Source organism: Camelina sativa, chromosome 9 (genome assembly GCF_030686135.1).
Source record: "Camelina sativa cultivar CO46 ecotype springtype chromosome 9, ASM3068613v1".
Classification (NCBI taxonomy): Eukaryota; Viridiplantae; Streptophyta; class Magnoliopsida; order Brassicales; family Brassicaceae; genus Camelina; species Camelina sativa.
In genome coordinates, this window is record NC_141888.1 from 966,020 (window position 1) to 978,224 (window position 12,205).

Here is a 12,205-nt window from a genome sequence, read left to right on the forward strand (position 1 = left end):
TTTCATCTTCCTTAATAAAAATGTATCCATCGGGCTTTGTTCTTGTGGTTAGATCCTCTGTGAGTAATTTTCTACTCGTAGACTATGTACCTCGATCGGGTACCTTAAGAAGTCGATGGGAGGACCATTCCGGTACTTTCGTTCACCCTATTTCCTAAGGAAAATTAAAGCTCCAATTAAGCATAATACGACACTCCATGCATGATCCCAATTGTATCGACTATTGAACCCTCTCTTTTAATTCCAACCCAATTAATTCATACCTGGAAGTCAAGTATCAGTGTGAAGCTTAAAGCGATCTACGTACCACCACTGGATCCAACTGCGGATCATTGTCTCATAAGTTCTTTTTTTTTTTTTTTTGGCAAACTGTCTCATAAGTTCTTGATAACGAAAATTGAAAATCAACATCATAAAAGTATAGAATCAATCTTACTCTATATTTTTCTTATTATGATTTGAATTTTTGTTTCTTATATAATTTGTATGTTATGCTTAATTTTGATTCTCCTTATGATTTACATATTTTTGTCAACTCTTCCCGTTTTGTCAAAACTAATATGATGTTTTATAATTTGATTAATTTTTTTGAACTAGTCCCAAATTTCTCATATTTGGTTGTTCATGATTTTGTGTTGAACTATATATTGGTTGTTCATCATGTTTTCATTTCTGGAATAAGATTATTTTTTAAAAACAATATGTAAAATAAATAAAATTGGAAAAATCTGAATTATATGACATTATCATCAACTTGTGAATTTTTAGGGATTTGTAGCTCTCAGATTGTTGCTGAAAATAGAGTTGTGGTTCTAATTTATATATGTCGGCTATTATGCTTGATATCATTAACCGGTTTAAGCATCATGAGTCTGGTTCCGGTCACTGGTGGATCATGCAAATGTCTACTATATATACCAATTTTGCAAAATGGCTTGTAGCTTAATTTGCAAATAAAATAAAATGCTATAGTCATTTTTTATATACCAATTTTGAGTTTTGACCAATATTTTAGTAATTTATTTACATATACTTAGATAAAAATGAAACCAAACAGTGATAAAAATAATATAAAATAGAAAGTAAACTAATGAAAACCAAACCTGATTACACACACTTACATAGATTACATAACCGAGCCAAAAACAAAGTACTAAAATAAATTGAACCGAGCCAAAAAAATCTAGTAAAACCGGAAGTTTCACTCTTCCTTAACAAACAACAAACCAAAGAACCAAAAAGATCACAAAACGATAAATAAATGGGTCCCTAAATAAATAAAAGAGAAAATAGTACAAGATCGCCGCCAAAAGGGTGAAATCGTAAATTCAGAATCCGAGAGGAGTCATGTCACAACAAATCAGCCGGATGTCACGTGATCCCAATGTTCATAAACAAACTCTCTTTCTTCTCGTAAAAGTCCTTTTCCAGTCATGGGGATAACCGTATACGACGCTGCTTGCACGGCGACGACAAAAACCCCCAAATTCCTACTTTTTAACGATTACGCCACCACCATCCCTTCACCTTCTCCTCCGCCTCTCCTCAACCTCTCCGAGACTTTCCGAGACAACATCAGATCCTTCCTCCGTGACAACGCCGAGATTGAAGATTACACCATCGATGGCAACACCGTCTCTTGTATCTTACTTGCCAGCCAAGCTTCCGGCGTCGTCTTCCCTCTTTACATCCTCGAAGAACTGATCTCTGATTCCTCTCCTAACCCTCTCTGCGATTCCTGCAGATGCGTTGGTACAAAACAAATCAAGGGTTCTTTTTTTCTTTTGGGGTAAAAATAAAAGTTTGTGTTTTTGATTATGATTCTGTTTTACGTATAGGTTGGGGTCATCACTATGTATCGAAGAGGAGATATCATATGATAATCCCAAAGCGTGATGAGTGGACCGACCCATTGACCGCAAAAAGCTTGAAGCTTTCTTCACATCTGATGCATGGTTTGGTTCATTGCAATGGTTTTGGTCATTTGCTCTGTATCAACTCTGATGATGACCTCTCTGGTGATCAAGTCATGGACTTTTGGAATCGTCTTTGCACTACTCTCCACACTAGGTACCCAATACCAAAACTTATCTCTACATGGATCGATCCGTATCACACTTAAAGTTGCTTGCTTTTTACTAATTTTAGGAGATTGACGTTAGATATTCCACATTGATATTTTAAGAAAGAAATATTTGTGGCGTTGATGTTAAGAATCCATATCGATAGTAAAAGTTGGGACGACGAATAGTAAATCTTCCCCAATTATAAAAATAGATTGTGACATTGATGTTACAAACTCATCAAAGTCAATAGTATATAAGTTGGGAGGCATGATTAGATTTTTGCTAATTATAGGAAAGAGACTATGACATTTAATGGACACGATCAACTACCTTGTTTAGTGATTTTGAGACTGAATCACATAAATTTTGACTTTTTGAGTTTCTTTGGTAAAGTAAGATTGAATTTGAGTATTTTAATTGAAGCCAAGGTAATGTTTTTTAAATCCACAAACAAATTTAAAAATTCGAGTTGATAAAGTGAGTAGTGTTTATGAAGTTGAAAATAAATGAGTATGTCTTTTGGCTGCAGGAAGATCTCCCTGGATGATACATCGAAGAAGGGATCGATGGATCTGAGGCTGCTCCATGGTGTTGCATATGGTCGACCATGGTTTGGGAAATGGGATTATATGTTTTCTAATGGAAGCTTTGGGGTAAGAAAAGATGAGTATTGGCGAGCTATTCTCACTCTTAGCTCTATTGAAGTTGACAAGATTATGGAAGACTTTTCTGGAACAAGCAAAGGGAGAGTGATGAAGATAATCATTGGTTTCTACAGAGGATCCACTGAAACACCATTGGTCACTCTCTCTGATTTGCTTCGGTTCATGCTCGATTTCAGATCAAAAGCTCCCATTCAGAGGAAGACTGCAATGGCACTCATAGCAATGTCTGTAGATCCTGATTCATGTCCTGTTCTTGGAGCTGATGAGAACACTGAGGTCTGCACATCCCCAGATCAGGACTCAGATGATAGCGGCTATGAATCCGGCCTTGATGATCATAATACTACAATGGCGGGAATAAAACCCCCTGCGTATGAATCGTTTGATGATTTGGGCAGGGGAGAACATTCTAGATGGCCTGGAAGGAGGTTGAATGAGGCAGCACAAGCGGTTCTCAAAGTTTTTAAAGAGCAAAACAGCACCATTACTCGCCAAGCGCTAAGGGAGGCTGTCAGAAGTAGCATTGGTGATACAGGATTGATTGATTTCTTGCTCAAACACATTGACAAAGTTCTAATAGGTGACCAGATAGTGCAGAGGTTCAATAACCCGAAATCCCGAATGTTACAGTTCTCCCTCCGGACAATCAACTCCCGTGTTCTAGAGCAAGAACGGAAAAAGAAGAGAAAACTGAAACCGCAGGAAATCAGTGAATGGACATCCACCACTCGTGGACTGAGTCCTTACGATGACATTTTCTATCTGTATCAGAATCTCTTGTTAGCTTATCCTGATTCAGACTCATACAGCGAAGCGTCTCAGGTTATCTTGAGTTGCAAGAGCTTTGTAAAAGAATGGGCTTACCAGGAACAAAATCCTTTAACAGTGAGCTGCCAAGTTCTGCCCAATCATGAAGATCTACTCAGAGACTTCACCCGGCTATTACCTCCTGGTGAACTGGTGGTTGTCCCTGAAAACGCAACCATTAGAGAACTGAAATCTGCAGCAGAGAAAGCTCTGAGGGACACTTACTGCATAATGGACACATTTGAAGTGTTGGAGATAAGAAACATGTATCTTGAGAAGCTACACGACGACTTGAGTCGAGAATCACAAGGGAAGACAGAGTTTCTGGTGAAAGGGTTTGGTCTAGACACAGGCACTGAGTTAAGGTATGAAGGCGGTTTTGATGACTGGACCGTTGCCTGCGAATGCGGAGCTAGAGATGATGATGGTGAGAGAATGGTGGCCTGTGATGTTTGCAAGGTATGGCAACACACACTCTGCAATTCCATTGAAGACGATGAAGCTGTGCCCTCCGTGTTTCTCTGTAACAGGTGTTCTGCGGATAGTTCGAGATCCAAAAAACGCAACTTCAGCATCCGCTAGCCCTAGCTTGCGCAAAAAGTCAGCTTGTGTTTGGAGATTCCATTTTGTATATCGTTCCATCATTATGGTGAAAACTTTTCAAACCGTAGCAGCAATAGACCGATTTTGCTATAATTGAGTATTTTTTGCATAAAAAATTATCTGCATCAGTAATCCTTACATATTTTAGCTTAGGATTTTTAGTAGATTCGTAAAAGTTATAACTATCTAATCACCCTTCCTATATCTGTTATCTGAGATGCTCTGAACAACTTTAACTAATATATTATGTGATCTTTTGAAGTAAAGCAGAGAAATTAATTAAAGAAGATGGAAAAACTAACCTAAAAAGGACATTAACCTACTGCAACTTCTGTTTAGGAAGACACATTACAACATGACTGAAGATGAAATATCTGCATCGGGTTGTCCCAGCATCTCCCCACCTAATGCAGCAACTTTATCCCTGAAAAAGATAACACGCATGAAAGGAAGAACATACTTATATGTAAAGGGGACATAAAAGGAACGACATGCTTAGTTGAAAGGAGGCTCTCCTTGTGGAAAAAGGTATGACATCTGTTATGAAGGAAGAATCTTTCAAAGGATGCACCTGAAGCATATATAACACTAGTTGGTTGCGCCTTTTAGCTGTTCAGAAAACAGATTCTTCTTTCTATCTCAGAAGTCTCCTGACAGTAAATTTCGATGACATAATGTTTTTACTTTCTATCCTGCAGTTGTTTTGCCACAAATGAATGGTGTACGCATAATAATTAAAATCAAACAGAGCAAGAGAAAGAGAGAGACATAAACCTAAGAGCATTATAGAGATTGATCCGATTCGATCATCACCGGCTGCATAATGGCTTTCTTTAGCTCAGTGGGCACACGTTCTTCTGGGATTTATGAATCAAGACTCACTCAAGCGGTAAAACAGAAAAAAAAGAAAAGAAAAAACATTGTGATTCCTACTTGAAGTTTGCAGATATTCCATGTAAGTGTAACGGGTCCAAGAGTAGCAGCAAAACGTGCAAGGCTCCTACCATTTTTTTTTTTGCTAAGAATGTAAATATTTCATTGACATGAAAAAGGTTTTGGATTATAATCCTATACAATCATGGATTCTAATCATGGATTATAATCCTATAGACATGAAAAAGGTTTAGGTTTACAATAATGTAAGGCTCCTACCATATGCATGAAGTTCTACCTGAAAAAAAAACACTCTTTTGTTTTGTATTTTCTCTTAGCTTTTTGGTTCAGGAATTCTCGATATTGCATACAACTACAGCTTTTATATTACGTTTACACAAAATCAAATCTCTATTTAATTATCACTAACGGTCATATTATTTTACTGTATCACTCTTTGTAAAACAATATTATAACAGACTTAATTATTAGTAAATCCCTTAATGACCAGTGACTCCTTTTTTTTTTTTATTGATACGTAATTCAAACGGTAAAATATTTTTTTTGTTTTTTTTGTCAATCCACAACTGGCCGGCTTTAGCCAAATCCCAAATAGTAACATCTTATTTGATAATTAATTGAAATTCAAACGGTAACATTTTATTATTCTATCATCTTTTTTTCACCTGAACGGTAACTTATCTGACAGTTAGAAATAATCTCTATATATATGTATAGTAGACAGTAGACACCTCTTTCTTCATTCAGACATCAGAAAGGTTCCATATAAATTTCTTAAACATCTAATACTCTCTCTCTTTTTAATCTCTGTTTATATATTCTTCTGATATGGTCTTCTACAACTCAAGGCTCTCTGAACTAGCGACTACCAAATTGAGTCATAGAGAGACATCAACCCCTTTTACTTGTTTAAACTTTAATGTTTCCGACATCTTTTGTTTTATTTATATTGATAAATAAAAAACCAATAAGGATATATATATATATATATATATATATATATATATATTTGGAAGGTCACAAAAATACTGTTTAAGTTAAAATTGTGGTTGTTTTCAGTGATTTGTATGTGTTAGTGAACAGTATAATAAAATGAAAATCTAAAAAACTCAGGCTTCTGTTTTTTTGTTTTTTTTTTTTTTTTTTTTGTTTATAACAATGTTTCTCGTGGTTCGTTGATTTGGTAGAGATTACTCTTAAAATTTTGTCTTGAAAAAAAGAAGCAAACTATCATTGATTTTATTTGTCGCTTTGAACTTTTATTTTTGTCATGTTCTGTTACTTTTCAAAAAGCATTTCTTGTTCTGTTATCTTAATATTTCATTCTTAAAAATAGATTAAGAATGGGCATTATACAAATCTGACATGTATTGACTTTTTTTTTTTTTTTTTTTTTTTCCAATCGGCACAAGTATATAATGATTTTTGTATTAAATGATACTTTCATGATTTTTATTTGTTAATTTTTTTTCCGAATGGATTTATTTGGTCTAGTTTTGCAGTTACGAAGAACACAAATCCAAAAAGAGTGTGCAACGAATAGGTCTTTCAGCTTTTGTAACAAACTTTTCTTATTTTATAAAATGTTTCATTAAAGAGTTAATAAAAAAAAATTACAACTTAAATAATATCATTTAAACCAAGTCTTAATAGTAAACCGAGATAGTAATTAACCGAGAGTATATAACTGGTATTATACATTCTGATACTCCCCCTCCCCTCAAGATGGAGAGTACAAATTATGTAATCCTATTTTGGACAATTGATAGGTGAACATTAATTCAGGAAGTGGTTTGGTTAGCAGTACAGCCAGCTGATGTTGAGTACCGATGTTAAGAGCCTTCATAAAACCATAAGCTACGAAAACCACATGACAGTCTCGATCACTATGCTTAGTCTGTTCGTGAAAAACCGAGTTTTGAGCAATGTGTAAGGCAGCTTGATTGTTGCAGTATATGTCAATAGTATCAACCAATGGAACCTGCAAATCTTCAATAAAGAATTAATCCAGAGCAACTCACAAGTAGTATTAGCCATGCTGCGATACTCTGCTTCAACTGAACTTCAACTAACAACATCCTGCTTCTTCGACTATCAGGAGATAAGAGAGTCACCAAGAAAGATACAGAACCCATAGATGGATCTGCTTGTTTGAGGACAATTTCCCCAGTCAGCGTCAGCATATGCACGAAGGTTAAGAGTTGAGTTTGCAGGATAAAATAAACCCTGGCCTGGATCATTTTTCAAGTAGCCAAGTATACTTTGAACAACATCTAAATGAGGCTTTCTTGGAGCCTTGACATACTGAATCAGTTTGTTAATTGCAAAACAGATATCTGGCCTAGTGACTGTTAAATATACCAGTATACCAATCAACCTCCTGCAGTAAGATGGTTCAGGAAGTAGCTCTCATGTTTCATCAAGTAACTCTAGAGCAACCAAGATAGCCGAACTCTTCAAGTAACTCCAGAGCATATTTACGCTGAGAAATAGAAATGCCTTCTTTTGAGCGAGCGATTTCTAATCCAAGAAATAGTGCATCTGGTCTCAGTGGCGGATCCAGAAAAAATATTTGTATGGAGCACAAATATTTTATTACTAAATAATTTTAAATCTATTTTGTCAACACTCTGCTATTAAATTCAAATAATAAAAATATTAAATATGACTTTCCATTTATAGTAATTTAAATTTTATTTTTATTTGATTTCTATAATTGCATATTAGATATATTTAAAACAATAATTATAGTTCACACAAATTTAAACTCTAAATATATTAGATAAAGTAAAAAACTATAATATTGTATACTAAGTTTGCAAATATTTTAAAATTTAAATATAAATATAGTTAATAGTAGAAAAGGAAGATTTAGATTTTGTTAAAAATTAATTACAAGTAAGAAAAAAATAAATAAGACTGAAAGACTATGGAACTAATCATAAAAAAATAGTTAAAAATATGGTAGACATTTAATAAGGGAATGTGGCCATGGAAAAAGGAATATAAGAATACAACTAAAAAAACTATAGAGAGCATCGAACTCGTCACAAGATGGTGCATGTGCCAAAATGAGCTAGGAAAACACATAACATCAATGTCCATCGGAAATTTTTTAATTTAGCATGGGGCACGTGCCCCACCTAAGAACCACATAGATCCGCCCCTGTCTGGCCTAAGTATTTTAGCTTGAATTCCTGAGCAAGAAAAGTTTTGACAGCCAATACTACTAAATCTTTATTACTCACTATCATCCAAATAAACACGAAGAGCAAGATAACCTTCTGAATCTGATTTTACAAACAACATAAGATCAAATGGTGACTGAGTGAAGTCATGTTGTAAGAGGACACCAGAAAATTTGTGAAACCATTGGTGAGAAGCCTGTTTTAGACAATACAGAGACTTGACAAGGCGATAAACAAGTCTCTCTGGTAAAGACTCCCCTTGTCATGGAATAAATCTCTGTGACAAAGTCGTATAAATTTCTTCGTCCAAATCACCAAGAAGAAATGCATTTGTGACAGTAGTAAGCTTAGCCACATGACTAAAAGTATCAAGATAGTCAACACCTTCTTGTTGTGTATAACCCTTGGCAACCAACCTAGCTTTATAACGTTCAATGGAGCGATCAGATTTATACTTGATTTTATACACCCATTTACAACCAATGGCATGTTTGCCATCAAGTAAGGAATAAATCACCCAAGTTGATGTACTCACAAGAGCATCCAACCCCACGTTCATCGCATCAAGCTAATGTTGGAACAAGACTGCCTCTTTGAAAGTGTTTGGTTCTTTTTCAGCAATAATGGCAAAGCAGAACAGACGATACTCATGAGAGAGTTTATCATAGGACAAAGAAGCAGAGAGAGGATGAACATTACCATGAAAAGAAGGAGAAAAAGAATGCTCTGTTGTAACATGAGAGCAATGGTACTGTGAAAGATAGCTAGGAGCACGTGTCTCTCTACGTGGCCTGAGAGTATTTTCCATGTCATCCCGAGTTTGATCAGATATAGAATTTGAAGTTTTTAATGGAGTATAGGGTTGTGATGGTGTGTGGACTAGAATAGTTGATGACTCAGTGACAAGATTAACTTCAGGCATAGTAACAGAGAAATCATCATATATGTATAAAATGGTTTTATTTTCATGATTTGAATGCATCACATCATCAAAGAAAGTAAGACCTGGTGAAACTGATTTATTAATAAAAGGGAAAATAGTTTCATGAAAAACAACATTACGAGTAATAGAAAGAACATTTGACTTAAGATCTAAGATTTTATATCCTTTAAAACCAGGTTCATAACCAAGAAAAGCCCATGCTCTAGCTCTTTCAATAAACTTATGCTTATCATGTGAATGTGTAGATGCATAATATAAACAACCAAACACTCGCAGGAAAGAATAATCAGCAAGTTTCTTATGTAAGATTTCAAAAGGAGTTTTATCTTTCAAAAAAGGTGTTGGTGTTGTATTAATTATGAATACAGCTGTAGAAACACATTCTGGCCAGTTAACTAGAGGTATGTTTGATAGAAAATATTAAAATCTTGCAACATTTAAAAGATGTTGATGTTTTCTTTCAACAACAGAATTCTTTTGAGGAGTATATGCACATGAATGATAATGAAAAATGTCAAGTTTTGCAAGTAATTCTGTAAATTCAAGCTCTGGAGCATTGTCAGATCTAATACTCTACTTGGAGACCAAATTGAGTTTTAACTAGTTTTAGAAAAGCTGGAAATTTTTTGAGACATCACTTTTAAGTTGAAGAAAATATATTTAAGCAAACCGAGTGCAATCATCAACAATAGTAAGAAAGTAAAGAAATCTTTTGACAGATGTTGATGTCTCTCTATTTTATACATTTTTAGGCATCTTTTTAGTCATGTTTTTCATTGTATAGAGTCTAACATTAGCATTTTTACGTCCTTAACCTTAGATATTTGCATTTAAGTTGTTTAGGGTGTTGCATTGTTGCATTTTGGATGAAAACAGGTGCTTTGGAGCATTAAAAGAGCAAGAATGAGGAGTAACCCGAGCATGTACCCGATGGTGTGATCTTGCAAGAAAAACAACCCGAGGCGTTAACCCGATCAAGTGGATCTAAGCTCAAAAGGAACTACCTAAAGTCCAACCTGAGGAGGTGCTCGACCCTAGCCTCGTGTAGGACTTCAGATGATGGCTGTGCGGCTAGGTCAAAGAGTTTCATATATAAACCCTTTCCTATTTCTTTGACATAGAGACGCCAAGAGAGAGAGAGAGAGAGAGAGAGAGAGAGAGAGAGAGAGAGAGAGAGAGAGAGAGAGAGAGAGAGAGAGAGAGAGAGAGAGAGAGAGAGAGAGAGAGAGACGATTTTACTCTTTTTCAAGTTTTGTTAGGATTTCTTATATATATTATGTTTTTCAACTCTTTCATATTGCAACTGTATTATGTTTTGTTTCTTTTCAATACATCATCTACTTTTATTCTATGCAGTTCTCATTCATTTATGCTTTTATTTTGATTATGATGAGATCTGAGTAGTGAACCAAAGTTTCTAGGGACGGGATAGGCTATTAGGTATTCCTGATCAATTATGATGTTTTAGCTTGATTGTTTTTATAAAGATTCCCTTTTGATTAGTGTTCTTAATGCTGGTTTCAGACCGAGAGGTTGAGATTAGATCCTAGGTGTTTCTGCATGGAAAGGTGTTCGATGAAATGCTTGAATTAACTAATGCCAAAGATTTATTCACTTAACCTAAGAGATTAGATGAGTAAGAGATTTATTGACAATAGTGAATAGTATATTAATGCATGCTTGATCATGTTTCTCCAACGAGAGTTGGGTAAAGGAGTGATTGAGGTTGATTGTTTCTACCACGAAAGTGGATTAGCAAGGATTAGAGATTCATTGTCTAGGGAATAGATTGCTTGAGGCATGTAAAACATTCTACGTTGATTAGGAATACTTATGAATCGATTACCCCATCCATAAGAGCTTTTGTATTTTGATTGTTTGCAGTTTTTGCATTAACTCGATCTCTCACCCGATCTAGTACTCGATCACTTGCATCGTGTGGGCCTTCGAGTGGTTCATCATTCTGTTCTTATTTTCTTGTCACCTGATCACCTACTCGATCTGGTACTCGACCGCTTTCATCGTGTACCTCGGTCGAGTAGTTTTATGTTTTATTCCTTTTATTTCTATTCATATTAGTTTGTTAGACAAAACCCCTTTTATTGTTTGGCTTGACTTGCATAGTTCTGATTGTATTCTATACAACCATTTGGATTGATAACCCATTTCTACTACAACTGCATAGGGAATTGATACCCTGGATGAAAATTATGTTATTAATTTGGCGTTGTTGCCATTTGGTTGAATTCTTTGTTACATTTAGAACTTCAAAACTTGCAAGATCAAGTTATTTTTGTTTTATTTATTAAGGTACTGACTTGTTAACTTTTTCTGCTTGTTTGTTTTGTATTTCAGGTACAATCCGAGGATCAACCCGATCAGTCACCTGATCACCTGGATCGAGTTGACCATCTATTTCTTGCTCGGACACTTGTTTGTGCATGCAAACACGCTCCAAAGGTAGCCAGCACCTCAGTCTCTTCATCAATAACATCGATAGACCTCGGCTACTCAGACATCAACAAGTACAACAACCCATGACACACCTTGAGGAAGAAATGAATCAGCAGAATGGTCCACCAGCCCCTCAAGAGAGGACTAACATACTCAGAGGCATGGTATTGTGCCTCTTGCTGTTCAAAACAACAACTTTGAGATCAAGAGTAGTCTTGTTTAGATGATCCAGCGCAACAAGTTTCATGGACTGCCAATGGAGGCCCCATTGGATCATTTGGAAGAGTTTGATAGGCTTTGTAGCCTAACCAAGATCAATGGGGTCAGTAAAGATGGTTTCAAGCTGAGGATATTCTCCTTCTCTCTTGGAGATAAGGTGCATGTTTGGGAAAAATCTTTGCCTAAGGAGTTTATCACTAGTTGGGAGGACTGTAAAAAGGCCTTCTTGGCTAAATTTTTCTCCAACTCTTAACCTGAACGACTGAGCAACGACATCTCTAGCTTTGTTCAGAGGAATAATGAGATGTTCAGTGAAGCCTGGGAACGTTTCAAGGACTATGCCAGTCGGTGCCCTCATTATGGATA

At 35.6% G+C, this 12,205-nt stretch overlaps 1 protein-coding gene and 1 non-coding gene across 2 annotated transcripts; one reads left to right on the top strand and one right to left on the bottom strand.

The window, feature by feature from the left end:
• The first annotated feature begins 1,396 nt into the window (after positions 1-1,396).
• On the top strand, positions 1,397-4,234 carry LOC104710110 (PHD finger protein At2g01810-like). Its single transcript, XM_087467587.1, has 3 exons — positions 1,397-1,752; positions 1,839-2,070; positions 2,596-4,234. The coding sequence occupies exons 1-3, from the start codon at positions 1,434-1,436 to the stop codon at positions 4,118-4,120; spliced, it is 2,076 nt and encodes a 691-aa protein (XP_087323713.1). The 5' UTR covers positions 1,397-1,433; the 3' UTR covers positions 4,121-4,234.
• Positions 4,235-12,098: 7,864 nt separating this feature from the next.
• LOC147937543 (small nucleolar RNA R71) lies at positions 12,099-12,205 on the bottom strand. Its single transcript, XR_015567615.1, has one exon. It is a non-coding gene; the product is annotated as a small nucleolar RNA R71 (small nucleolar RNA).